Source organism: Ambystoma mexicanum, chromosome 1p (assembly GCF_040938575.1).
Source record: "Ambystoma mexicanum isolate Mex_15411 chromosome 1p, UKY_AmexF1_1, whole genome shotgun sequence".
NCBI classification, from domain to species: Eukaryota; Metazoa; Chordata; class Amphibia; order Caudata; family Ambystomatidae; genus Ambystoma; species Ambystoma mexicanum.
In genome coordinates, this window is record NC_090921.1 from 49711744 (window position 1) to 49737297 (window position 25554).

Consider the following 25554-nt stretch of genomic DNA (forward strand, 5'->3'; position numbering starts at 1 on the left):
GTAGGGGGAAGTCATTTTCCTGTTATGACAGCTCAGCTTTGGAACTCACTGCCAACAACCATAAGAGCTGATCAGTCATTCATCGGTTTTAGGAAGAAAACAAAAAATGTCCTATTGGCCCAGGATATATAACGTGAAGTAGGCCATATCTGCAAGCCAGTTTATCCTATTATTGTTCTGTATATCTGTCTTAATTGCTTCCTGCATATCTATGATCTATAACTGATTTACAACTATATTCATTGCTTTCATAATCTTGTATATATTGTCACTTAACCTGTCTACCATGTACCCAAACTTACTTGCAACTTGTAATGTCCAAGTAACGTGTAACGCTCCCAGATACCTCCGGGTGAGGAGCGCTATATAAATAAAGAAAGAAATGGACGAAGGGCGAAGGGACTGACAAGGGCAGTCAGCAGTACCAGCACGCTGTGCTGGTGTTCGAGTACCTTTTCAGATTCTACTGTTTCTACTGTTGGAGGCGTGTGCTCAGAGGTGTGTCCCGAGCCCTCCATTCTACAAACATCCAGCCCTCCGCGAAGCGGACCGCGAAGGGACTGACAAGGGCAGTCAGCAGTACCAGCACGCTGTGCTGGTGTTCGAGTACCTTTTCAGATTCTACTGTTTCTACTGTTGGAGGCGTGTGCTCAGAGGCGTGTCCCGAGCCCTCCATTCTACAAACATCCAGCCCTCCGCGAAGCGGACCGCGAAGGGACTGATAAGGGCAGTCAGCAGTACCAGCACGCTGTGCTGGTGTTCGAGTACCTTTTCAGATTCTACTGTTTCTACTGTTGGAGGCGTGTGCTCAGAGGCGTGTCCCGAGCCCTCCATTCTACAAACATCCAGCCCTCCGCGAAGCGGACCGCGAAGGGACTAACAAGGGCAGTCAGCAGTCTGCGGGCCCGCGTGACCGCTTGACGAGCCTGCGACGAACGCACCTTGCTTGCATATAGATCCATCGCCCTTCAGACCCGGCGGATGGCAGCCATAGAGGAGCCCGCAAAGCGGAAACTTGGGGTGGAGGCCCAGGACAAGCGCGTATTAAGAAACGGCAAACCTCGTCCGCCACTGTGTAACAACAAGGACAGCGCAACCTCGCCAGAAAGTGTGGAACAACTGGCAACCCTGAGATTGCAGCGGATTTCCCGAATAAAGCACGTGGGAAAAGAAGCACAGGTAAACTCCATCCGGCATACTGAGATGAACGAAGTAAGTGACTTCAGGTTTCCTCCGATTGAATCTCAAAGTGTGGAAGGTTTACCGGCGATAACAGCGCCAATGGCGGGACGAGTCTTAGAAAATCCCCAAGCTGTTACAGCAACATCGATGTGTCCTGTGTCCCCCCCTACACCTTCAGTCACATCACCCACCCTCACAGCTCAGGGCCGAGAAATCGGGTGTGGAAGAATAATAAACCCGGTGATAGCCCCACTGTGCGCTGAAGGAGCAGAAGGAGAATGCCTCGAGCATCCTAACTCGCACGTACGGGAGATGAGGGTGATGGGATCCTGGCACCTGCCCCAACCTATAGACTCCCTTGTGGTGAAAGTACTAAGTCCAGGGGGCACCACGGAGTCACTTCCCTCCGCACCCCAGGAGAAGCGGATAGTGGTCATGATACACAACACAGAGGGAGAGGAGGAGTTGAGAACACCCCCGGACTCAGTTGTTCTACTATCAGCTCCCCAAGTCTTGGGCAAATTTGTGGGTAAGGTGGGAGAGGTAGAAAAAGAGGGGCGGGAGACAGTGGGATCTGTTTTAGAAGATGGGGACGTTCAAATCTGCGCTTCCCCTCCGCGGCTGGTAACTCCAGCGTTAAACACCGGCGGAAATGATCCCCCCCCACTCTTATCGAACTTCGCCCCACCATGCGGAACAGATGCGGCGGGTATAGTAACAAATTCCGACCAGATAACCGGCATCTCGACAAAAATGGTGGGAGGCAGCCACAAAATGTCCTCTCGCAGAGCGGTAAGGGCTAAACCCCCATATAAAAGAGGGCAGGTGGGGGGGAAAAAACACCCTACTTTTCAAGGTATAAAATCAAAACCAACTCTGAAAGAGTTTTTTGGGAAAAAACGATTGGAGGAAACAATACGGCATGATATTTCAGATGCAGAACTGCTGGCCATAGTGGAAGACAGAGCAATGCATTTTTTACACTTGAATCCTCCCCCTGAGATGACTCTTTTGCCAGAGAAAGTGGCAAATAACTCACTACATCAGCCGACTCAAGGGAACCAGACCCTGAACCCAATTAGCATGGGTGCAGATTCAGTATCCGGGAAGGGCAGCCCAGCACCTGGCTCCGGTCTTGCACCTAGCGATTGGTTGAATAAAGAGCTGGTCATAACTCAGCTAAATGTCAAGACAATACCAGTGGGAAGCGACACCCCTGGAAGGGTGACCCTACCTACTTACAACTTACTTGACACGAGGAAGAAAGTAGTGGGCTTGGGCACGCTGGAAACCCCAACAGGGGAGACACACCTGCCCCCAGCTTCGGATAAGGGCCCTCCTGTTTTGCCCAATGCACCCGCTCCACGAATGCCTCAACCTATAGCGATTAGTCCTGAAGCACTCACAGAAGGGGATGTCCCTTCAAACGATACAAGCCCGAGATACCCCAAAGATCTGGGCCCCCTGTTGGCTCCTAGATGGCAAGGAGAAAATCCCCCTAGTGAAGTGCTAGAAATGCCCTTGAAAAAAGAGGATCTCATGACTACGCTGTCCTCGGTTACCATTGCATTGGCCCCGTTTGGGAAACTATACGAAGCAATCAGCGACACTTTAAAAGACCAAACTAATCTGATTGCACACATGCACACTAAACTGACCTTTCTAGAGGGCTTCATCACTGCACACCTACATCATAAAGGAGATGACAAGGAAGTCTCTAGTGCTGAGATTCGATCAGGGCCCGCAGAAAGGTCAGTCATTCCCAATCCAAGTCTGGCAAACTGGCAAACAAACACCCAAGGGACACAAACTATAGAGCGACCTGGGATGAATGAACCCCTTGTGACGACCCAAGGTTGTGGGGGGGAAGGGGACATTGAGGGGGGGAACTGGCTTATAGAGAGACCCCGCTCTCCGGCAAAATCTGTTGACCAACCGGAATATAACATAAAGGATGGCCAGTCTCTGAGTCGTTCAGTCAATAAAGCAGGAAAGAAAAATGGATCAGTGGCATTTACCCTCCCAGAAAACGCAATAAATCAACCATGTGTGAAACCAATAGATTTCTCAACAATGAAAATTCCATCTACTTTTGAAATTTTCCAACATAAAGGCCAAAACAACCCAATCGCTAAGGGGAAGAAAGTTCTGAAAAACAAGTCCCAGCGAGAGCCCACACAAAAGGCTAAACCTGAGAATAAGGACTTGAGGAATGAAGGAAAAACCACCCCACCAACACAAAATCGTCAAGTTTTCAAATTAAAACCCGCGGAAAAGACGCGGTCGACCTCTCGGAGTCTAGAAAGATCGCGAGAGGGCTCCAGTAGCTCAATCGATCTACTGAATATGAGCATTTATACGGTTGAGGAATCAGAATCAGAAATTCCCCAAGCGTTGGCCCAAAAAAGAAAAAAAACGGAAACTCGTGATAACAGAGATAAGGACGAACCAAAATCAAAGGCTTTGCTTCTCGATTCTCCTTCGACTTCTCCGCGGGCTGCGGTAAAAACCACTTCGCCCCTGAGAAGAGTAAGCAAGAATCCAGGCCCAGCGCTGGGTAAGAGACCCCATGGGAGAAACCAATTGGAAGCCCACCCCCGAAATCTACATCAAAGCCACAGCTCCCCCGGGGCGAAAAATCCCTGGATTCAACAAGAAAGTACAGGAGCCCTTCACCGGATAAACCCAGTCCACACCTTGTCGGGCACAGGTCGGCGGGAGGGCAGATTCACTCACCTCAACAGCCCACCTCTGCTTGGGCAAAGAAAAACGATGACAAGAACATTTAAACTCCAAAGAACACAAGAAAGACAGGATAGATGGATATTAAATCGAAAGGCACTACTCAAATTATTCCAGGAGAGTCGGTTATCCCATATCGATGTTACAAAAGACATAAATATTTTGGAACCGAACCCTAATGGAAGATCTGATACTTCGTACTTACATATTGGATCGAACTACATTCAAGATCAAATCTGGAATGCAAGAGACAGATTATATAACTTGGGCTTTGACCTGTTAAATGCTATGGAGGGCAAAACACCAACCTCGAATCTTCGGGAGCGGTCCTTCTATCGACCCAGACACCAGGATCATGACCAAGACTTGTTACCTTACAAAACCCCCACAAGGCCCCAAATGTCTAGTAAACATGATGAAAATCGCTCTCAGAGAGCCTCTAACAATCTGAACAATCGACGTGACATAGAAAGGAGAAGGAGTGGGGAGAGAAGTCCTGTCCGGGTTCCATTCTCGACACGAAATCCCACCCAAAGAATTTTTCAACGTGTGGAGCAAGCCGAGGAAATACCGCAGCCAGGCAGAAGCCTTTCGGGGAAAATCTACCCAGCTGGGGAAGGAAGGAGAAACAACAACAAGTAGCCACTTGACGTCCTCTCCGGTGACTTTTCAGAGAAAGTATCGATCTCTACGAAAGTCCCGGAGACATCATTGAAATTGGGATCGTGGAACACCAGAGGCTTCAGCCATCTAACGGTCTCTTCAGATGTGAACTTGGGGAGCTTCGACGTTTTATGTTTGCAGGAAACGTGGCTAATGGAGCCACCAACGCTGGACGGTTTTCAAATGGCACACTCACCAGCCCTTAGAGAGGAGAGAGGTAGGCCTAGATCTGGCCTCATTACGGCCCTAAGAGCGGGCTCTGGACTATCATTGTCCAAAACACTCGTGGCATCAGAATTTTTTTTGGCTACGCTTCTGGAGTGGGAAAGGCCGAAAGGCCCTGCAGACCCCAATCAAAAATCAGAAATCCTTCTGATCAACGTATATTGGAACCCAAAGCGAGTGAACAATGACCCTTTTCTCGCACAAATTGAGAGCCTAATAGATGACTTTCTAATAACATCTACCTCGAGCGATGTAATCATTGCCGGAGATTTGAATACGGACCTAACTCTAGATTCCAAAGAGCCCCAAGACAGAAACAGCATGTGGCACAACTTCCTAGACACAAGAGAGATGCATATCCTGGGGCAAAGGGCCGATAAGAAGACAGAAGACATCCCAATCTGGGAAAGAGGAAATCAAACGGCAACAATTGATTACATCCAGGTGTCCAAGAGCCTCCTGCCGCTGTGCTCATCCCTTGCAACTATAAGAACACAGCACAGCGACCACAATCTACTAACTTTCTCGTGGGAGTCAAGGAGAAGAAAGGAGGAGTACGGCGCACAGGATCTGCTAGTAAACCAAAGCGGGATAAGACTGAGACTGTCGGAAGCAGCTATTTCCAAAATAACCAACCAATACAAGGAACGCAAGCTGATTAAGCAGCTACGCCCAGCAAGCAGGATCGAATATCTGCCCCTACTAACAGTCTACCACAGGAAAAAAAAAAGGTGCTACAATACGGATCTAAAGCCCCACTTCACACTTATAATGAACAACTAGTTACCCGAAGAAAGGAGGTCAGAAAGCTACAACGGGAGGCAGCAAAAACAATGTCACCAAGCAAGAAGGTTGAAGCCGCTACTGCAGGAAAAGCCTACAAAGTTTGGCTGAAGTCAACTAAGGCAAATAGGTACCAGGCAGACGCGGAAAACATGCTGAGCGCTATTAGTGGTCAAAAGGTACGCGACTTCTGGTCACTGATTAAAGGCACCTCTCAATTAGCGAACCAGGCACTACAAAACACAATCGATGAAAGATCCTGGATATCTCACTTTGAAAACCTATATGGAATCCGGGACAAGGTAATAGAGAACCGGACACCTAGTTCTGGAGAACTGTGGGAAATTCCAACGGACCTGAACACAATTAAAGGGAAAATAACTCAGCTCAACGGATCCAGAGCGGCAGGACCCGACGGCATAACCAATTTCGATATAAAGAACAAATTGGAATTCTGGGCCCCTTTCATCCAGGAAGTTTTTTCAAACTGTATTAGACTCTCGACCATCCCATCATCCTGGAAGAAAGCGATTTTGGTCCCTATTTTCAAAAAAGGATCTAAAGACAACCCTTCACACTATCGGCCCATCGCTTTACTAGACTCTATAGGAAAGGTCTTTGGGGCCTTAATCCTGGACAACTTTAGCAACTGGATCTCGGCGACTGGCCTGTCGGATCCCTTCCAGGCGGGTTTCGTGAAAAACGTAGGCACTTTGGCTAATGTTCTGGCAGTGAGCACACTAAAAGCCAAGGTATTCGAGGGCAGCCCCAAGATCTACATGGCATTCATCGACCTGGTCCAGGCGTTTGACCGGGTAGACAGGCAACGATTATGGGATAAATTACAACACCACGCCTGCCCCTCAAGGATACTGGAACCCATAAAGGCCCTATATACAGAAACCACAATATGTGTCCGGCTCAACAACCAAGGCCTTCTGTCCACCTGGATGAAGACCGTAAGAGGGGTAAAGCAGGGATGCCCCTTAGCTCCTGCCCTGTATAACGCATATATGGCTGACTTCAAAGAGTACGAAGCTAGAGTCCGGACATTCCCCCCGACATTGGGAGCTAGCAAAATCTCACGATTGCTATACGCGGACAACATAATCCTCTTTGATGTAACTCCTATCGGCCTCCAGAGACAGATAAATAACCTTGATTCTTACCTCAAAGAGAACAACCTCCTGATGAATTTGGAAAAGACCAAAATCATGACTTTGGGAGGACACGAAAGGAAGTCAGAGAAATTCACATGGGCGGTAAATAACATCAAAATTGAATTGGTAGACAGCTTTAAATATCTGGGAGTGATTATCAACAAGAACTGCAAGGAAAAACTGATGCAGGAGAACATCATGACTAAGGCGAGACTTCTCGCCTCTCAATCTCGGGCAATATTGAAAAAATATGGAAAATTCACCATAGCCCCTGTGATAACCTTCTACAAGGCCAAAGTGATCCCGACACTCACATATGGAGCAGAAGCCCTACCGAATCTGCCAACATCTTTCTGGCTAAAAGTGGAAGGTTTTATTGGAGAAAGGTTCTTAACCTTCCCGATTCGCTACCAATGGTGATAATAAGAAGGGAACTTTCCCTACAATCTTTGACCTCTATTGTCTCCCGTAATGAAGCAATGTTATTTCGAAAGTGCCTACTTCCAAACCCCTCACGGATCATGCAAGAAATCCAGTATGAAATCCGGTCTGGATCATGTAAAATGCTCACAAGTTGGATGATAAAGATCGAATCAATCTTAGAGAATGCTGGAAGTTCCAAAGATGAACTAATTAATAACCCGGCCAAGGTGAAATCTCGACTACTAAATCAAGACTGGATCGATACTTTGGAAAAAGCTGCCGCCTCAAAACTGTTTAAAGATCCTACTTCTCAGCTGTCCAAAGTGAATGAGCTCAAACCTTACTTATTAAGAGGACCGAACTCTAAACTCAGGATGAACTTTTTAAGAATCCGCCTTAATATCGTTCACACAAGGGAAGTCCTATTCCGTAGAAAACTGGCCCCGGACGAAGCATGCAGATTCTGCACGAAGTCAGAGATGGCTGAAACCATAAGACACCTCCTGCTCAACTGGTTAGGCGTCACGGGCCCCCGCCAGAGACACCTCAGACATTTGTTCAAAAACCTATACGTCTACGAGGAAGAGGAATGGTGGTGCCGGCTCATAAGTGGGGAAAAGACTATTTGGGTGATCTTGGTGGTAGGGTTCTTTCGAGAGATCGCCCTGCTTACCTGACCGCAGACACGGATGGGCAGGATAGCCAGCTGGGTGTCCTTAGCCCGCCACTCCTGTGGGGGTCGCGGTCCCTGTCCATGATCCCGGTGTAGAATCAGAGTGGGAACTACGTGTGACTGCAACACAGGTTAAAGTAAGACTCCACGCCGTTCTGTTTGTGAACTTCGAACAGTTAGTGGGAGGATTACATCTCTATTTTGTAAAAATTGTATTATACAATTAAATCAAATAAAAAAAATAAATAAAAAAAAATAAAGAAAGAAAGAAAGAAATAAACAAACAATACCACACAGGTGAGAAATGTTACTCACTGAGGCAACCGAACGTCCTTATCCCAGGCAGGTACAACACGACATGGAGACAATTTAAGCTGAAGATTCCAAAAGCTGTCAAACTAACGTAACAGTAACAAGCGCATGCATTAGACACAAAGCACATGTGTACTCCACATGAACAGCACATACACTAGGTAATATATGCATTTATACATGAAGAATATTAATATAGAATCCACAGACATGAAGAACACTAACACAACCGGTGTATAATGAGAATTCAACATGAATGATATGCGAATATAGCTCGCTAACATAGAAACTAGGGTGTAGCAAAGCAGCCATCTTCTTAAAAATGGTAGAACTCAAAATGATGAGTCCACAAGAAATACAAATCCTTGCAGAGTTCAGTAGTTAGCTGGCAATTAGTGCCAGGGTTACAATGAAATAGGGAGGATAGGCATGATATAACAGTTACCAAGATGCAAGCAGGATACTCCCAGATGAATTAAACTTTTATAAGAGCACAACCAGCCTTTGTTAACGAGGCGCAGTAACATAGTGTGCCACAAGACACCATGAAAAGTAACTCCAGTGGAAATAGAGAACATGACAGACCCATTAATAAGAGTTAAAATCTCAACACATAAAATGTAATTCCAGTTCATACAGGGTCTCGTAGCGTGTGACCCATAATTGTAGAACACTGACTATTCATTAGAAACCAACAGATAATACACCTGCAGTACTCCCTACACATGCATGTAGACATGAGACACCGCACAAGGTCAAATACCATCTGGCTAATATCTTGACAACCTGTCAAGTGTCCAAGGTTGGTCATCAATGTGCCAATCGAATCAAATCCTTAATGTTATGCTTTCCATCAAGTAATATGCCAACAAGCCATTGTCATGAAGATGATGTAGTTTAACCTTTATCAATATAGAGATGATTCCACCTGGAGCCATCAGGTATGTCTAACCCAATCAAATATTTAACCCCTATAGAAGCCATATGTAGCCAAGCTCACTAACCTATCCCAAGTCATCGTAGGTTTTTGTAAACTGTTATGATGTAATTGATGAGGATTTTGTAGTATTTAGCCAATTGTTTCTAATTTGTATGTCGAGAGACACAAGATTTGAATGCTTGTAGGCTGTCTCTGCTTTATTTGGATGACAATAAAACTGGATATTTCTGCACACTTTGTCTACTTCCTCATTTAAGTCTGTTTGGATTGACTCGAGTTCCGCTGGGCATGTTTGGGACTTTTGGGGCCATCTTAACAACTTGAACTACCAAGTACCTTCCTGAATCGGCACATTAGTTTTTAAAAACCTACTTTATAGACATAGCATGTAACATGTAACACTTCAATTAATGGATCCATTGCGTTATATCGCTTTAAATGACCAAACCAGAAAATAAGGTTCTAGCATTGTTTGGGTGGTTTCAGGTTTAACTTGAAAATTGCACACAATATTATATTTAATACTGACATATTACTCTGACATAATTGATGACTAGTATCAAACCCACAGCTAGAGTAGCTGCTCGCTCCCCAGGCAAATGTTTCTATCTCTGGTTGTCCAGTGCTCTCACAATGTGGATACCTGAGTGGATATGTCTACAAATAGCAATCTGTGCAGGATGTAAGCCACTGTTGCTGGCCCACCTGGGCTCTCTTTTTAATCCTGCATGTGACCCAAATAGGTGTACTGTTTATTGTGTGTTGAGATTAATTTAAGGCAATTTATGGTGGTAACGGACTCATTTGCGATAGAGTGATGCTCCAGGGAATTGCGTCTGTTTTGGCTAAACTAAGGGTTAGCTACAGAAACTAAACACTCTGCATATATGCTCTCTAGCAGGCTGAAGACAAAAAGAACATCTTCTCCCCAGGAATCACAAAGGAGTTGATGAACAAGATTGTAATGAACGATCAAAACATTGTCAGTGGAGAAGACAAAGGAACCCCACATAGTTCCCTCCGAGATGCTTCGAAACAGGTATGGCTCCTCCGGACTCTGCAACTTGAAATGTACAATTCATTATGCAACAATGCTCGAGTAGACCTATAAACCTGACACAAAATATATACGTGCGTCAGATGTCCATTTGTGTGTGGTTTGGTCATGCTGACAAAAAGCCATTCTTCTGTACTGAATTAATTACTAAATAACATCTGTAACATGAGTCTGAATATACAGATAAAATGATTTGAATTACTCTCTTAAAGTACATGAATGGTTTAACATGTATCAGAACTAGTCAGTTTTCTCTCTTTTGAGCAGTATGTGGTATAAGACATTGGGCCTCATTCCGAGATTGGAGGTAGCCATGGCGCTATTTGCACCATGGCTGCCTCCAATACCGGGTCCGGCACTGGTCTTGTCCAATGGCAATCATTGAACAACCCATTCCCCATTCCCATTTGAGCCCCCACAGGGGTCAATGGGAATGGGGTGGGCGCTAATAACGGGCTCGCGACTAGCAAGCCCGTTATTAGCGTCCTGGTGCCTTAGCGGGACCCGTATGGGACATGTAGTCAGACCACACGTTCCTTACGGTTCCCGCTAAGGGCCCTCGGAATTGGGCGGTAAACGATTACCTCCGACTCTGTGGGCCTGACCTGCTGGACGCAACAGAACCCACCCGCAGAGTTGTCACGGAAAAACCAGCACTGTTAACAACGATGCTAGTACTTCCGTGAACTCATTCCCGCTCCGCCAGGACTTGTAATGTCCCAATGGCAGTGGGAAGTCAGGCGACGGATTTAGTGTTACGAGGACGGCGGCATCCCACCAGTAGCACCAGTGGGTTACTGCTGTCTTCGTAATGCGGCCAATAGTGTTTTCTCATAACAATACATTGGGGCATTCATGAGAGTCGGCAAAGGAACGTCCCCTTTGGTATTTTTTTTTGTGCAATACTTTTGTATGTGTGAAGTTAAAGGCTTTCCTTCTTTCTCGTCTGCAGCTGCCGGATATTGAGTACCCCAAGGAGAATTCAAGGAGATATGTCAAGCAGGATCCAAGTGAGGAAAATATCAGGGAGAAAGAACTGACATATCGCTCATCGCTGGATCTTAGGAAACCGGTATAAACCCCTTATACTGCCGACACTTGAATGCACATGGAAGTGTCCTTTTAGTCCAGGAAGCAAGACTGGGAGAGATACGCACATGCATTATTGCTACGTTGAGTAGCAATGTTACTTTACTACTTCCGTTTTGTTTTTGGCTGAGTAAAACCCGATGTCATAATGGGTGGATATGCAAAGTTGCACAAACTCAAAGGAAAAGAGCATTGGTCATCTTGCGGGACCAAACATTAAAAGGTGATGTGACTATTTAGGAGTGGGGGCGGGGCATTTTTGACATATGGGATGGTCATAGTGGTTAAGTGTGCAACATGCACCTAGCTTTGTTCACCTAGGAGGCATCACACTAGGGAAATATAGACCCTCTGGATAACAATGATATTCTAGAGTCCCAGCCAGTTTCCTTGGAGGACCAATGCCCTTCCGGAATCAGCTATAAATAGCCAGCGGTGTGGTGTGTCCAGTTGTGCCCCTGCCATTTCATGTGCAGCGCTACCTTTTGCTTGAGTATGTATCTTGTTAGATGAACTAGGGGTATGGAAGTTTGCCTACAGAGTTTAAGGGGTTACTGCACAACTCTGTGAACGCTCTACAATAATCCCAACATATCCATCCCTCAACTTGAGGGAATCAGGAGGAGCAATGATTTGCACCCTGCACTCTACTGTGGAATGATAGGAGGTGGGAGGTGCCCGGCCTTTGTACAGGGTTATGGGCTGGAAACCAGAGGAGACCCGAGGAGAGCACGCGGTCAGTCAGAAGTGGTTGGGTACCCCTGTGAGCCACTGGGCAATCACTAGGTAGGACGGGGGACTCCGGAGTGTGGAGTGAACTTTGGGGCGATGCTGGAGCTGAGTGAAGGTGAGACACTGGACATATAAGAGAAGTGCAGCTCTGAGCACCCAATCTGCCGGTCGCACCACAGCCGAGCCCTCTACTGAGAGAGTATCAGAGAAATGGAAATATGAGCAGTGGGCTGGAGGAGTAAATGAACACAGAGGCAACCGTAATACTAGCTATACAGGATTAAGCGGCACACTACGAAGGGTTGGTGGCTGGAAGTGAACCTACTAGGGCTTTGCAGGCTGACAAAAGTGCGGTAGCCGTGATCAAGACAACAGCTCATTGGCTACGGAATTGGAGACGTTTGTGAGAACACTACAACAGGTGATCCAATAAGAAAGTGGTGAAATATGTACTTGTTTTTTAGCAAAAGGAAGCACTGAGAGAGCTGACACATCCTTCAGATGCAGGCGGTACCTCTACACCACTAGATTTGAGAAAAATGGCTGGGAACAATATTTTAGAATGACTGGACACAAGGAAGATAGGTTGAGTGCTCAGTTTGGATAGGAGGGTTCAGAGGATTGGGGAGCAGGGAAGGTAGGTGGGGTGCTCAGTTTGGATAGGAGGGTTTGGAGGATTGGGGAGCAGGGCAGGTACGTTTGGTGTTTAGTTTGGAGAGGAGGGTTCAGAGGATTGGAGAGCAGGGAAGGTAGGTGGGGTGCTCAGTTTGGATAGGAGGGTTTGGAGGATTGGGGAGCAGGGCAGGTACGTTTGGTGCTTAGTTTGTATAGCAGGGTTCGGAGGATTGGGGGAGCAGAGCCGGTACGTTTGGTGCTCAGTTTGGATAGGAGGGTTCGGAGGATTGGGGAGCAGGGAAGGTAGGTTGGGTGCTCAGTTTGGATAGGAGGGTTCAGAGGATTGGGGAGCACGGCAGGTACGTTTGGTGCTGAGTTTGGATAGGAGGCTTCGGAGGATTGCGGAGCAGGGCCGGAACGTTTGGTGCTCAGTTTGGATAGGAGGGTTCGGAGGATTGGGGAGCAGGGCTGGTACGTTTGGTGCTCAGTTTGGATAGGAGGGTTCAGAGGATTGGGGAGCAGGGCCGGTACGTTTGGTGCTCAGTTTGGATAGGAGGCTTCGGAGGATTGCGGAGCAGGGCCGGAACGTTTGGTGCTCAGTTTGGATAGGAGGGTTCGGAGGATTGGGGAGCAGGGCTGGTACGTTTGGTGCTCAGTTTGGATAGGAGGGTTCAGAGGATTGGGGAGCAGGGCCGGTACGTTTGGTGCTCAGTTTGGATAGGAGGATTCAGAGGATTGGGGAGCAGGGCCGGTACGTTTGGTGTTCAGTTTGGATAGGAGGGTTTGGAGGATTGAGGAGCAGGGAAGGTAGGTTGGGTGCTCAGTTTGGATAGGAGGGTTCAGAGGATTGGGGAGCAGGGCAGGTACATTTGGTGCTTAGTTTGGATAGGAGGGTTCGGAGGATTGGAGAGCAGGGCCGGGTCGTTTGGTGCTCAGTTTGGATAGGAGGGTTTGGAGGATTGGGGAGCAGGGCCGGTACGTTTGGTGCTCAGTTTGGATAGGAGGGTTCGGTGGATTGGGGAGCAGGGCCGGTACGTTTGGTGCTCAGTTTGGATAGGAGGGTTCAGAGGATTGGGGAGCAGTGAATGTAGGTTGGGTGCTCAGTTTGGATCAGAGGATTCAGAGGATTGGGGAGCAGGGCCGGTATGTTTGGATAGGAGGATTCAGAGGATTGGGGGAGCAGGGCCGGTACGTTTGGTGCTCAGTTTGGATAGGAGGATTCAGAGGATTGGGGAGCAGGGAAGGTAGGTTGGGTGCTCAGTTTGGATAGGAGGATTCAGAGGATTGGGGAGCAGGGAAGGTAGGTGGGGTACTCAGTTTGGATAGGAGGATTCAGAAGATTGGGGAGCTCCTTCCATTGCTACCAGGTGGAGTATGAACCTTCCAGTGGAGTGGGGCAGGTAGAGAAGCGGGGCAAACTGGGGTGTAGGCACAGGGCAGGCGGGGGACTGATAGGTGGTGAAGGGATGAGAAGCCGAGAGTTTGAGAGGGATAGTGCATTGAGATGCCCACCTTGTGATAGTGGGAGACAAGACTATACAAGGAATAATAGACGAGTTGCAGGAAGTTAAAAAGAGCGCGCTTTTGCATGGAGAGCCATCCAGTATGATAATAATAAATAATAATAATCCTTGGTGGTGACGATAAGACCCACAGCTCCAGCGGCTGCGTGCTTCTAAGGTGAATGCTGTAATCTCTGCTTGGCAATGATACATTGCACCTGCCTGAGACACAGTCCAAGAGCCGGTGCACTTTGTCCACAAGGCATTAGTGTGCAGCTATGATGAGTCATGTTAAGTAGCAAATAGACGTCTACTGGCAACATGTTAAACAGCGCTGTATGTGGCTTTGCGGGGCGAGATGCTTGGGGTGTGAAATGGTGGAGAAATGGGTCATTGAATCATATAAAAAGGTTAATATGCTCATTTCTTGGCATCATTACAGAAGGTGGTCTGGCAAGCCCCCTTGCATAAATGAGTGCCCACAGTGCACTCCTGAAGCTAATGTATTATAGGCTCCCAGCACCATGCGGATGCCTGAAGGGCATTTCAGTGGCAAGCCCTTAAAGGACCAGTTAGCGTAACATATCGACAAAAAAGCATTTCTGCCCCTTTTGGGGGATAGAAATGCAAGAGTAACCAACATGAGTAAACCACTGCTGCCATATTGTGCCCCTTTCTCCCTGCCTGTTCCCAACAGGCAGAGAGGAATGTGGCTCATTACTGTACATATCCCATTTGTGAATTTCGGGTCTGTATGGAAATGCATCAACATGTCACCTGATTTCCGCACAGTGAGTAGGAAAGTTAATCTCAGAGTGATGCCTTTTGAGACTAGTGTGTAGTTTTTTTGATGCGCATGAACCACTTTCATCAGTTGTGGCAAATAGCATTTCGAGAATCTGGACAAATATGTCCCAATGTATCTCTGAGTAACAAATCCTCTTCCTGTATTGTGCTGAAATTTGAGTTCATTTGGCCTCATTACACGTTTGGCAGTATTTTGGTGGTAAATCCGATTACATACCGGCAAGCTTAATTACGGTTACCGCCACTTGGTCTCACAGATTTACCATAGGATTACAAGTGGTGGTAGGCGGTGTAAATCCCCATTTTTTTAATCGTTGATAGGATTCTATTGGGATTTCGGCAGGATTACTGATTTTGCCATTTTTTGGCAGGACAATGCTGGTGGAAAATCCTCCACCTTTCCACCAAAGTTGCAGTAAGGCAGAGCGATAAAGAGGTGGTAATGCAGTGGTAAAAGGGCTACCACTGCATTACCGCCATGTTTTCACGCACCGCCCGCTGTACTGAGGCCCATTGATTTCTTTTCATTCTTGCTTTACAGCTTCTTGAGCCCCCACCCCAGTTTTTGCAGATCGGATTATAATCTACAACTTTATTAACTTGTGTAATTGAAAACCCCTTGCCAGATTATTTGTGGTCTCTGAATGGCAAGGATTGACACCACTGTCGCTTGCACACCAGGGCTCTCTTTATTCTCCTGCATGAGACATGAACAGTTCCTCTGTGTGAGGTGCCTAGAGTTCACTAAGACAGTTTTGTGGTTGGCTGTCTGATCTGTGGTGCATTGCTGCTCAAGTGAAATTGTGTGTGTCCTGAAGGTAAGCTACAAAACAGAAACCTTCTGTATTTTCCCTTCAGCACGCTGGGGAGAAAAAGAAAATCCCGACTCCGAGAATAAAGAGGGAGGCCATGACCAGGACTTCACAAAAGGAACAAAACATTGTTAACCGAGAAGATAAAGGCGTCACGACGCAAACCGTACACCGCAATACTACAAAACAGGTGCAGTTCCTCCAGACAGTGTATCATGAAATGTACAATTCCTTATTCACCAAGAGTGGACATGTGGCTTCTAGAGGCTTAGCAGTCTGACTAAAAAGACCACTTAAAGTTCAAAATCTCCAAATTAGGGTATTTATTGACCATTTGAAATATTGACACCTCTCTGAGGTTGAGATGCAACATTCAGAATATTTATTTATTTTATTTATTTAGTATTATACAGTATTGATTTTTGTAAAGGCTCACTCCCCGATTTACACGTGCATATTCATAAAATATAATACACCCCAGTGGGGAATGAGACTAGGAGGACAGGTTGCAAGATTAGATAAGTTTATAAAAAGTTGGCATCCTGAGAGCTCTGCTGCCTCGAGAGCGCTCTGGCAAACAATACAATTACAGAGAATTATAAAGGAAAACAGCACCATAGATGAGGCAATTAACATAGGTTGCTATAGCAGTGCGGAATTGGCTGGAAGGCCAAAACACATATGTCGATGTAGGTGCTGCTTCTTCTGGATTGGTTCCCCAGATGGTGGGAGGGTGAGCGTCACAAGGTCCAGCTGCATGTGTCCGGGAGGGGTGAGGGTTAGGTCACGGTGAGATAGAGTTGGCACTAACTAAGCAAGCATGAGAAACTACCATTCAATATATAATAAACAACAATCATTAGTATACCTTTGAATAAATCTAGAAAACCTATAAATTGCAGGCATGCGATTACACCATCTTTCATTGGGACTTTTATGGGGTAGAAGGCGTAGAGGGCTTGTCCTCTGTGTTAACCTGGGCGACAGGGTGGTTCTTAGCACATCAAGGCAAGTGGGGAGTTATAATGACAAGTGTTGGTTTTAGGGCACAATATACTGAGACAGAGGTCTGGGTATATTGGGGGCACTGTGGGTTGGGCTGCACCGCAAGGTCATACTTCTGGTACATCAAGAGAATACCTTAGGAGAGCACAGGGTTACATTGGCTGCCATTTTCCAACAGCGGGGGCAAAGGAGCAGGGGCAGGTTTGTGGAGATGGATGAGCTTCAAGGCATGGTTCGAGACGGTTCACACACAGACAGTGATCACAGAGGAAGGGTGATATGATACATTCTGTGATTTGTTTCAATTATCCCCGGCGCATCCATGAGAGAGGGATTTGTGAAGCTTTCAGACTGGGAGGAAAAGGCGGGGGCCATGAGAGCTCTGTGCGCGGCGCTGCAAGGGGAGAGAAGCCTTTTCGTATTATTGAAATGAGACCTAGTCCAAAGATGGAGTCGAGGGCACACAAAATGGAAGCCAAGTGTATCCCGCAATAGCCCCACTTATGCTAATGTTAGCATACAGGCAATGGAGGCGTCCCCCGCTATTGCACGAGTAAGTGGTCCATAACATGCAGAATGTGTGAGGGGGGCCCAAACGTCCCCTCACTTCCACACACTTTTAATACTAGCACAGATCACAAACCCAATTTCATCAATGAAATTAAAACAATCATTACAATCATAAATCCATAATAAAATTCTATAATCAAGATGATCTCATAGATTTGTCTTCATAGCAAAGTAAGACAGATTATACAGTCCTCATGATTGCCACTTAAGAGCAGTGTCCATAGGTCAAAGGCATCAATGGATGTAGTGAACCCCATAGAGATCAAGGCTTTTGATCTCAACCAGGCCATAGCATTACATTCAGTCAATAGATGGCAAGAAAATTCCAATTCTTGATCTCCACAGAACCTAAATATTGTGGCAGCATATGCGCTCTGCTGTCTTGCCCCACGAGCATGCCCTTGATCGGTAGGTGGCATGTCTGCAAAGGCATCTGGGATGTTGTCTGGGGGGAGGGTTGCATGCGGCCAGGCACAGGCACACACTGTTTCTTCATCTCATAGGGGGTGGTTGTACTGCTGTCATATCATGTTGCAAGTGGGCTCACATTGACCTGGTTCACTGCATCCATTTTTTCTCATTGTTTAATCATAACATTTCTAAACACTCTCCAGAGTCTTTACGATGACATGCACAGGTAGGTCAGGCCGCATTCTGCGTATTCCGGCAGCTCCCAGATTTAGAGCTGAGAATCTTCTAAAACATGCAAATCTGTGAGAAACACCAATATTGGACTGCAATACTACTAGGCAAGTAACATAATGGTCCAGCGTCTCCTCCCTAGGGTGCTAGTGAGTCCAGCCAAGATGGCTGCTTAACATTGACGTTCATGCCTTCTTCAACTTGCTGTTAGTCAGATCAAGGTGCCCCCACAACTATTGATTTTACGGCTCCCTCAGTTGGGCTGCTAGTGAGCCTAGCCTACAAGGCCTCATAGTTGCAGAGTTCATGGTTCCCTCCGCTCAGATCAATACAAAATGGCCTCTGGCAACATGTGTTAAAAGCATATCAAACAACATTCTATTTAAGGATGATCTGACTAAGGCCGACCTAAGGCAAGCATGTGGCAGAGGGAGAAGGGATAAAGAGATGAATTGAAATGCATTTGAAAAGTTTGAAGGATGGAAGGCAATAAAAGGAGAAGGGAGGGATTATGGTTGTCACTCGCCCAAAAATGGGAAAATGTATATAAAATGGCCAATTTCTATTCTTGATATAAACAAAGGAATTTTTCCAAATGCTATTTTTGTATAGCTAGTTTTTGCTTACGCCACCATGGGCGCTAGTATGCTTGATCAAGCTGGCCATCAAAGTTGTGCCAATAGCCCCAACTGCAGATATGTTAGCACGCCTGGCCAACATAGCCCCTCACCACTGGCGTTCATGCCTCCTTCTCCTTGGGTATTAGTGTGCCTGCTGCTAGGCAAGATTCTATGCAGTAACCCTGTGGGAGACTACACCAGTCTTGTCCTCTTGGTATAGGTCTGTACTACACAAGTTGGTAGTGTGACTGGGCAGCCAGACTTATCTCAAGAGGGGTAGATGTGAGCTGTAGAGCTGTAGCATCGAAATCCACAATTACAAGTATTCAAATAATACTTTCACTCAAGGTTTTCTAGTAAAATAATTATTTATTTCTTTAATGGCCAGTTTTAAATAAGCATTCTTTAAAAAGGGCAATGTGCAACAATAAAAATACACTTCATAACACGTTCTCAGAATCAAGATAAGCAAGTAGATGCTTTTTAGAGATGCTTCATAGACATTTCCTACACCCTGAGGTGGCTTCAATTGCTAGAACAGTATTGGCATTTATATATCACGTTTTTGCTTTTTTGCTTGGTAACATTGCGAGGTTGTGGATAAAGGAAAGGTTAGGGAAGGAAAAAGGTTAACAGGTTCTTAGCATGTGAGCCCTTACCAATCTCCCAATGAAGTCCAGATAAAACCTTTCCCAGCAATACTAGTTAAAAACCAATGTACCACCTATGAGGGATAGTTGGAATCAAAGTCAATGGGTCAGAAGAGTCTGCACAGAGCCAGGGCAGCCAAAGTCAATTTGAACAATGTCTATGGAGCTGAGCCACTTCTTTGATAGCACAAAGCCTTGCACAAAGTTAGCGAGTTTGTACAAAATCACTGTTGGGCCACAAGCTGTTAGGCTTCTGAAAGAGAGAGCTGAGATCAACTGTAGAAAAAGCAGCTACTGCAAGTCGCAAGTGAGATAATGCAAGCTACAGACAAAGAGGTAAGTACCCCTTAGTCAGGACAGTACCTTAGGTTGGAAGGAGGGGATCCAGCTGGCTTCTGTTCTAATTGCAGAGTTGTAGATCCTGGGTTCCTGGGCCTAAGTTGTAGGCCTAAGAGGGAGGACGTCTGGAGGACTCCTGCACTGCGGTTGGAAGGTCAGCGGCAGCTATGGGCTTTTTTCAGATCAGCAGCACTTCGGGGATTCAGCTACTGGCAAATAGCACCACTGCAGATTTCGGACACGGGATGGGCTTCCTTCGCTTCTTGAGCCCAGCACTATGGTGAGGTGACCCGAGCTTGAGTCGTTCTGCTTCGGTAGGGTCCTCAGGATCTTCATGTACCTTCGGTCTGGCTTAAAAACAATGCACTTGACTACAGATTTCTGGACCCCAAGCACTCGGTTCCAGCAGCAGCAAAAAAGTACAGTCAGTTGGGGAAGGTCTTCCAGCAAAGTTAGTCATGGGGTAAGTTGGTCCCAATAATCCAAGGGAAGAAGTCTCCCCCACCGGAGCTTTTCTAGTCGATTCGGAAGAGCAGTTTCATCACAGAAGCATGGCTTCACTGGGTAGTTCAACGGTCCAGGAGGGTACAGCAAGCTTCTCTTCATGATTCCTTTGTCAGATGTTTCATCCAGTGGTCGACTCTGCAGGTTTCTCTCATTCATGTCCTGCCTAGCTGTCACTCAAACAGCAGGGTGGCTGTCCTGCAAGGACAGCCAGCCAAGCCGCACTGGGTGCATTCAGGTAACCAAGGAGACTACGGCCAGGGAGTTTCAAGCACCCCCCTCCCTTCCTGCCCTACCAGACACACTGGAGCCAGAGGTGGGTTTCAATACTGAAGCCTGCCAAAGGCAAAATTAACAAAGAGTGAAACCTGTTTTGCTGTGCAGAGTAAAACCCAAGAAAGATCTCACTAACAAGAAATGGAGAAAAAAGACCAGGGCCATTTCGACACAATGGTCACCCATGGGTGCTATACTGCAGCTGTGGATTCAGCCTGTGGTAGAAAAGTACAAAGGCAGGAAAAATAAACCACTGGCACCAGCCATTAAAAGTAGTGAGGTCAACATAAAAAATGTTACATGCGTAGGTAGAAAAAGGGGCTACTAAGTAACCCGCCAGAACCCCACATAAAATGGGCTGTGTTGGATCTAAAGAGAGAAAAGGTAAGTAAAGTGAATTTACTTTACTTAACTTGGGAACAATAGTTCTCACAGGAAAAGGTATTTAAACCTTCAGAGAAATGTAAAGGATTTCTCTGTGACACTGCACTGAGGGTGCTGTGTGTCACCATATAAAAAGTAGATGCCTATGGAGTTTGCCAGACTCCAAAAATAATGGAAACACATAATCCAAATCAGATCAAAATGCAGGAGAAAGTGAGAACAAGGTCTCACTCACTCCAGGCTAACAACTAAAGGTCCTAACTTCCAGCAAAAGAGCTAGGGGTCTCTAAGGTTGAAGGAAATTAGCGCAGAAAGGAGAATTCTCCCCCTTTCAAGGTCAGCTGGAGTGCTAGTGGGACGGTTAATTGATTCGTTTTTCACTGGTCATCAACTTTTCTTTTAACATATATGACTAGCTCAACATCAAGGGTGCAAGTTTTATCTCCCTGTGATTATGTTATGTTATGTTGATTTATACCGCACACCGCCACCACCCAGGGGCTGTCTCCAGGTGTCCATTTACATTTGGTATTTCCCCTCCCAGAAGCTGCCTGCTGGGGGCGACATATTGCCAGGTAGCCCTGCATCAATATTGCAATGCGAGGTACATCACTGCAAGATTGGCGTCTGGCTTACAACTTGAATTACCACTTCAATGACCACTTCATTTCGGAAAGGTGACTTGCGGCATGTGGAGTGGAAAGCGCTGGTCGGATCATTTATAGTACTCAAGAAGTGCTTTTTCATGATGACCCTGTCTTCGGGGCTACATAGGTCTTCTTGCTGTTAAGTTGTTTGCCCATTGCATGCTGTTCAGTTGGTCTGTCCTGGAATTGAAACTACATGACCAATTCTGCGAATCACAGTATATCCTTCAGTGGCATTGAACACCCTTTGCTTCATCAAAATTCCCCATATGAAGCCAAGATATTTGCTGATGGATTCTCTAAAGAATTAAACATAGGCTTTGACCCACTCATTGACAATGGCTCACCCATCAGCAACCTTGTCGTTAACCGTCACCATTGCACCTGTGGTCCATGCGTTATGTAACCATGTCAAGATTAGCAGCAAAGGCATAATTGATAGCTTCTGATCATGCAACCTTCACTGTGGTTGCTGATCAGCGTCAATACCTTCCTCGTAATTATGGAGGCTTCGGTATTGGAAACGTCTTCAGATAAGGAGCCCTGCACCGTAAAGAATTCCCAAAATCTGCACGTTATCGCGTTCACCTCCCCCCAAAGAGGGGTGCAGCTTCATCTAGAGTATGCCAGAGGAGCTAAAGAAATACCAAGACAATCCTGCTTCTGCCACTCCTATTGGCTGCTCCACTGTTGCCATGGGAACTTAATGCGCTTCCCACAACTTTTCAAATACTCTTGTATCCTGAGGGTATGCTATTGTGTTCCTGGATGATCAGATATTCTGTGGACCAGAACACAAGTCTTAGAAACACTGGTCTTGTGTATAAAGAGTATTCTGATTACCACCTTGGAGAAACACCTGTTTGTTTATGTTTATGTTTAGGCATTTATAACGCACACCAGGTACCCTAGGGCTAACAGGCGCGGACAAACAAAAAACATTAAAAAACAGGAGGAAATGGCCAGAGTCAAAAGATTTTAAGGGCTGAGCGCGTGAGATATAGATCTTAGAGAGATCTCTAGGCTAAGAGCAGGGTCTTCAGCTGTTTCTTAAAAAGTTCTGTTGAAGCAATGGTTCTTAGCATGGGTGGGAGGGCCACTGGGGATGCCCCACCAAAGGACCCCCGCTGTGCCTTATTAGCATTACTGCGCGGAACCATCAAAAGATTATCATTATCAGATCTTAAAGCCCTAATATTGTGTTTCATGATAATAGCTTCTGTTAGGTAAGTTGGCATTTGACCCATAATGTATTTATGGGTACTAAGAAGAAGCCTAAATGACACCTTTGTCCTAATCAGGAGCCAATAAAGACTCCTTCTAGCCTCAGGCATGCGATATCTTCTGTGGAGGCCCTTCACCACTCTCACCGCTCCATTCTGGATCACCTGGAGGCGTTGAAAATCTGATTGCGATATGCCTACAAGTAGGCTACAACCATAGTCCAATTTGGATCCGATGATGGCCCTAGCCGTTGGTGTTTCCAAATTTCTTTCGGATATAAAAGGGCGTAGATGGCGAAAGAGTTTGATAAAATATGAGGATGATGAAATCAGACTATTCACCTTAGCCTTCATATTCAGGTGTTTGTCCAGGTATATACCCAGGGTCCTCACCTTGTTCAGAATCTTGATAGCAACATTGCTTAATCATAATCGAGGAACAGGGATCTCCTTCGCCGCTTGTGCTTTTGAGTTGGACAATTGTTTCGGCAAATTCATCTTCAGAAATTGGCATGAATCTAAATGTGGGTAGTTCTTTATCCTTTGCGACCAGGCGGTGTATATCATCTCCCTGTCCTTTTGTATTCAGGGTAAGATTTTTTCTCTCTTTTGTTTCTTTGATTGATTTTTACTAGTTTGTTGGACATGGCCTGTTGAATTTCTGTACACCATGCCTGATTTTTAAGAATAGGATCTTGCATAGGGCCTGGAGTACGTGATTGTAATTTTAACATTTTAAAAAGCTCTTTACAATCCGATTTAGCATTAATAATTCTGTCATTCAGTGACTCTTTTTTTGCTATGAAAATCGCTTTTTTAAACTCTGATGCAGCGGTTTTATATACTTCTAAACTGCTGGAATCTCTGCATTCTCTCCATGCATGGAAGAGTTTATTTTTCTTGGCTTTAAGTTACTTCAGATCATTGGAGAACCAAGTGTTTTTTATGTTCTGTTATTGTTAGTTTGGTTTTAAGTGGAGAATTTATCATTATGGCTGACATATCTTCAAGGTTAGTTAGGCTTCAAATGTTGGTGTTAAGGGCCTCGGCCCAGGTACCCAAGGTGTCTTTATTCAGGTTTTTTTTACTTCTACTAACCACATATGATTTTGGATGCATCACTTTTTTGTGAATAGAAACACATACAATAATGATCTGACAAGGGACAAGGCCGCACATCTACCTTGTTCACAATCACATTGAAAGTGGAAACCCAATCCAAGGTATGACCTTTATTGTGAGTAGAGTCTCTAACATGGTGGGAGAAACCCAGAGCCTCAATTTTGTTTCCATCGTTTTGGCAGTAGTGTCTGCGTCACTGCCCAACCAGAGATTAAATTCTCCTAACAGAACAAGTTTCGTGTTGGGTTTCAAGAATGATAAGAGAAGACAATTGAGGAGCACTGGGAATGTGGGGTCAGCTGTGGGGCTCTATAGAGTAGAAGAACATTCCGGGTAATGTCAGCACTAATAGCCATTTTTATAAGTAGAATTTCAGAGGCTGGGATGGTGTCAATTTTCGTTTCCCATAATAATAATAAGAGCTACACCCCCTCCAACCCCCCATGTTCTGTACTCTATCCTGTCTGATCATATGGTAGCCTTCTGGAATGACCAGAGACAAAGTAGGGTCAGCCGCTTCATGACTCCAGGTCTCTGTTAAAGCACAAATATCAAGATTAAGGTCTTCAATAATGGTAGCCACCTCCCTGGCATGTTTCAAGAGTGACCTTGTGTTTAATAATACATATTTAAGGATGCACTGAGAGGTATCTAGCTTAAAAGACACTTCACATTGTCCTGGAGCACTTACTATACCGGCAGAATTGCCCAGATGTACTTTAGGGATATCCTCTGAATGGGAAGCAATCGTAGTGGCTGTTGGAGCATCACATATCTCCCTAGAGATGGGCGTATGCACATCCACAGGAAGGACTTGTGCCAAATCATTATGTCTTTGTAAGTTATGTACATTTGGCAATGTATTTGCACGCCTTTGCCAATCCCTGGAAATCAGTTATAGGCCATGGGCTACTCTGTCCAGGGATTGGCTAAATAAACTCCAATTCTACTCCTCACCTGCATCTTATTGTGTTTTCCGATTGGCAGCACATTTCACAAGTCTCTGGGACCTGCTCCCGCATTATGCATTGCTGCCGGCCTGCTAGTGGGTGTGGTGCGTGTCACATCTCACAGACAATCCTCCTGAGCCCTGGACTGCCTCTCACAGGGCATATCTGTGCTGTTTCTCTTGCATTAAACAACTGTGTAATACTAGTAGACTGAACACAGGGGGACCACGCGGTCACTGTCTTTCTCGTGGGTTCTTCTGTCACAAGTACATACACCAGTGTGCAAGCTCGCAGAGTTCCATAGTTGAACCAGCAGTGTAGCCTTCCAGCCATGGGTGCTTTTGAGAAAGGTCAAGATGATTCTCATAGGCTTTGTCCATTGCTGGAAGTTGTTGGCGTCAGGGATTTTAACATACTTGGATGATTGACATGATAAAAGGGGAGAAATTTAACTCCCCCTCTGTAAGGCTCTTTCTTTACCTTTGAGCAAAAATTGGTTTGCCTTAATTAGCACCTAGAAGAGAGGCACTGGCCGACAGCACAAACGGAATCTGCTAGTAAGCGCCTGCATGCTCTACCGGCCTCCTGTGCCTCCAGTCCTGTGGTCTTGCTTACTTTTGGCCAGTGCCACAGACCCCTGCATTCAACCCTACCTTAAGTCCTGCACTGTCACCTTCCCCAAAGTTCTGCCTTCCCCAATCACCTGTACACCCTCTTCCACGGCCTCAGACTGCTCCTGGCAGGCCTGAATTCTCCCGCAATTGACCATGGAAATAGAGAAGGGACTTTCTCACTTCAGTATTCACCATGGTGACCATATTAGCGTGTAGTTATTTTTACAGGAAGTTGGGCTGTTATGTGTGACCCAATTTCTTTTAACTGTTAACACTCTGGATGGAAGTCCC

At 45.9% G+C, this 25554-nt stretch overlaps 1 protein-coding gene across 1 annotated transcript in view; it reads left to right on the forward strand.

Moving 5' to 3' along the window:
- LOC138579547 (microtubule-associated protein futsch-like) overlaps nucleotides 1–25554 on the forward strand; it is a 1023262-nt gene that overhangs the window by 197000 nt on the left and 800708 nt on the right. Inside the window, exons 5-7 of the mRNA XM_069650064.1 lie at nucleotides 10005–10142; nucleotides 11113–11232; nucleotides 15764–15907. Of these exons, the coding sequence (XP_069506165.1) occupies nucleotides 10005–10142; nucleotides 11113–11232; nucleotides 15764–15907 (402 nt within the window). The remainder of the gene's footprint in view (nucleotides 1–10004; nucleotides 10143–11112; nucleotides 11233–15763; nucleotides 15908–25554) is intronic.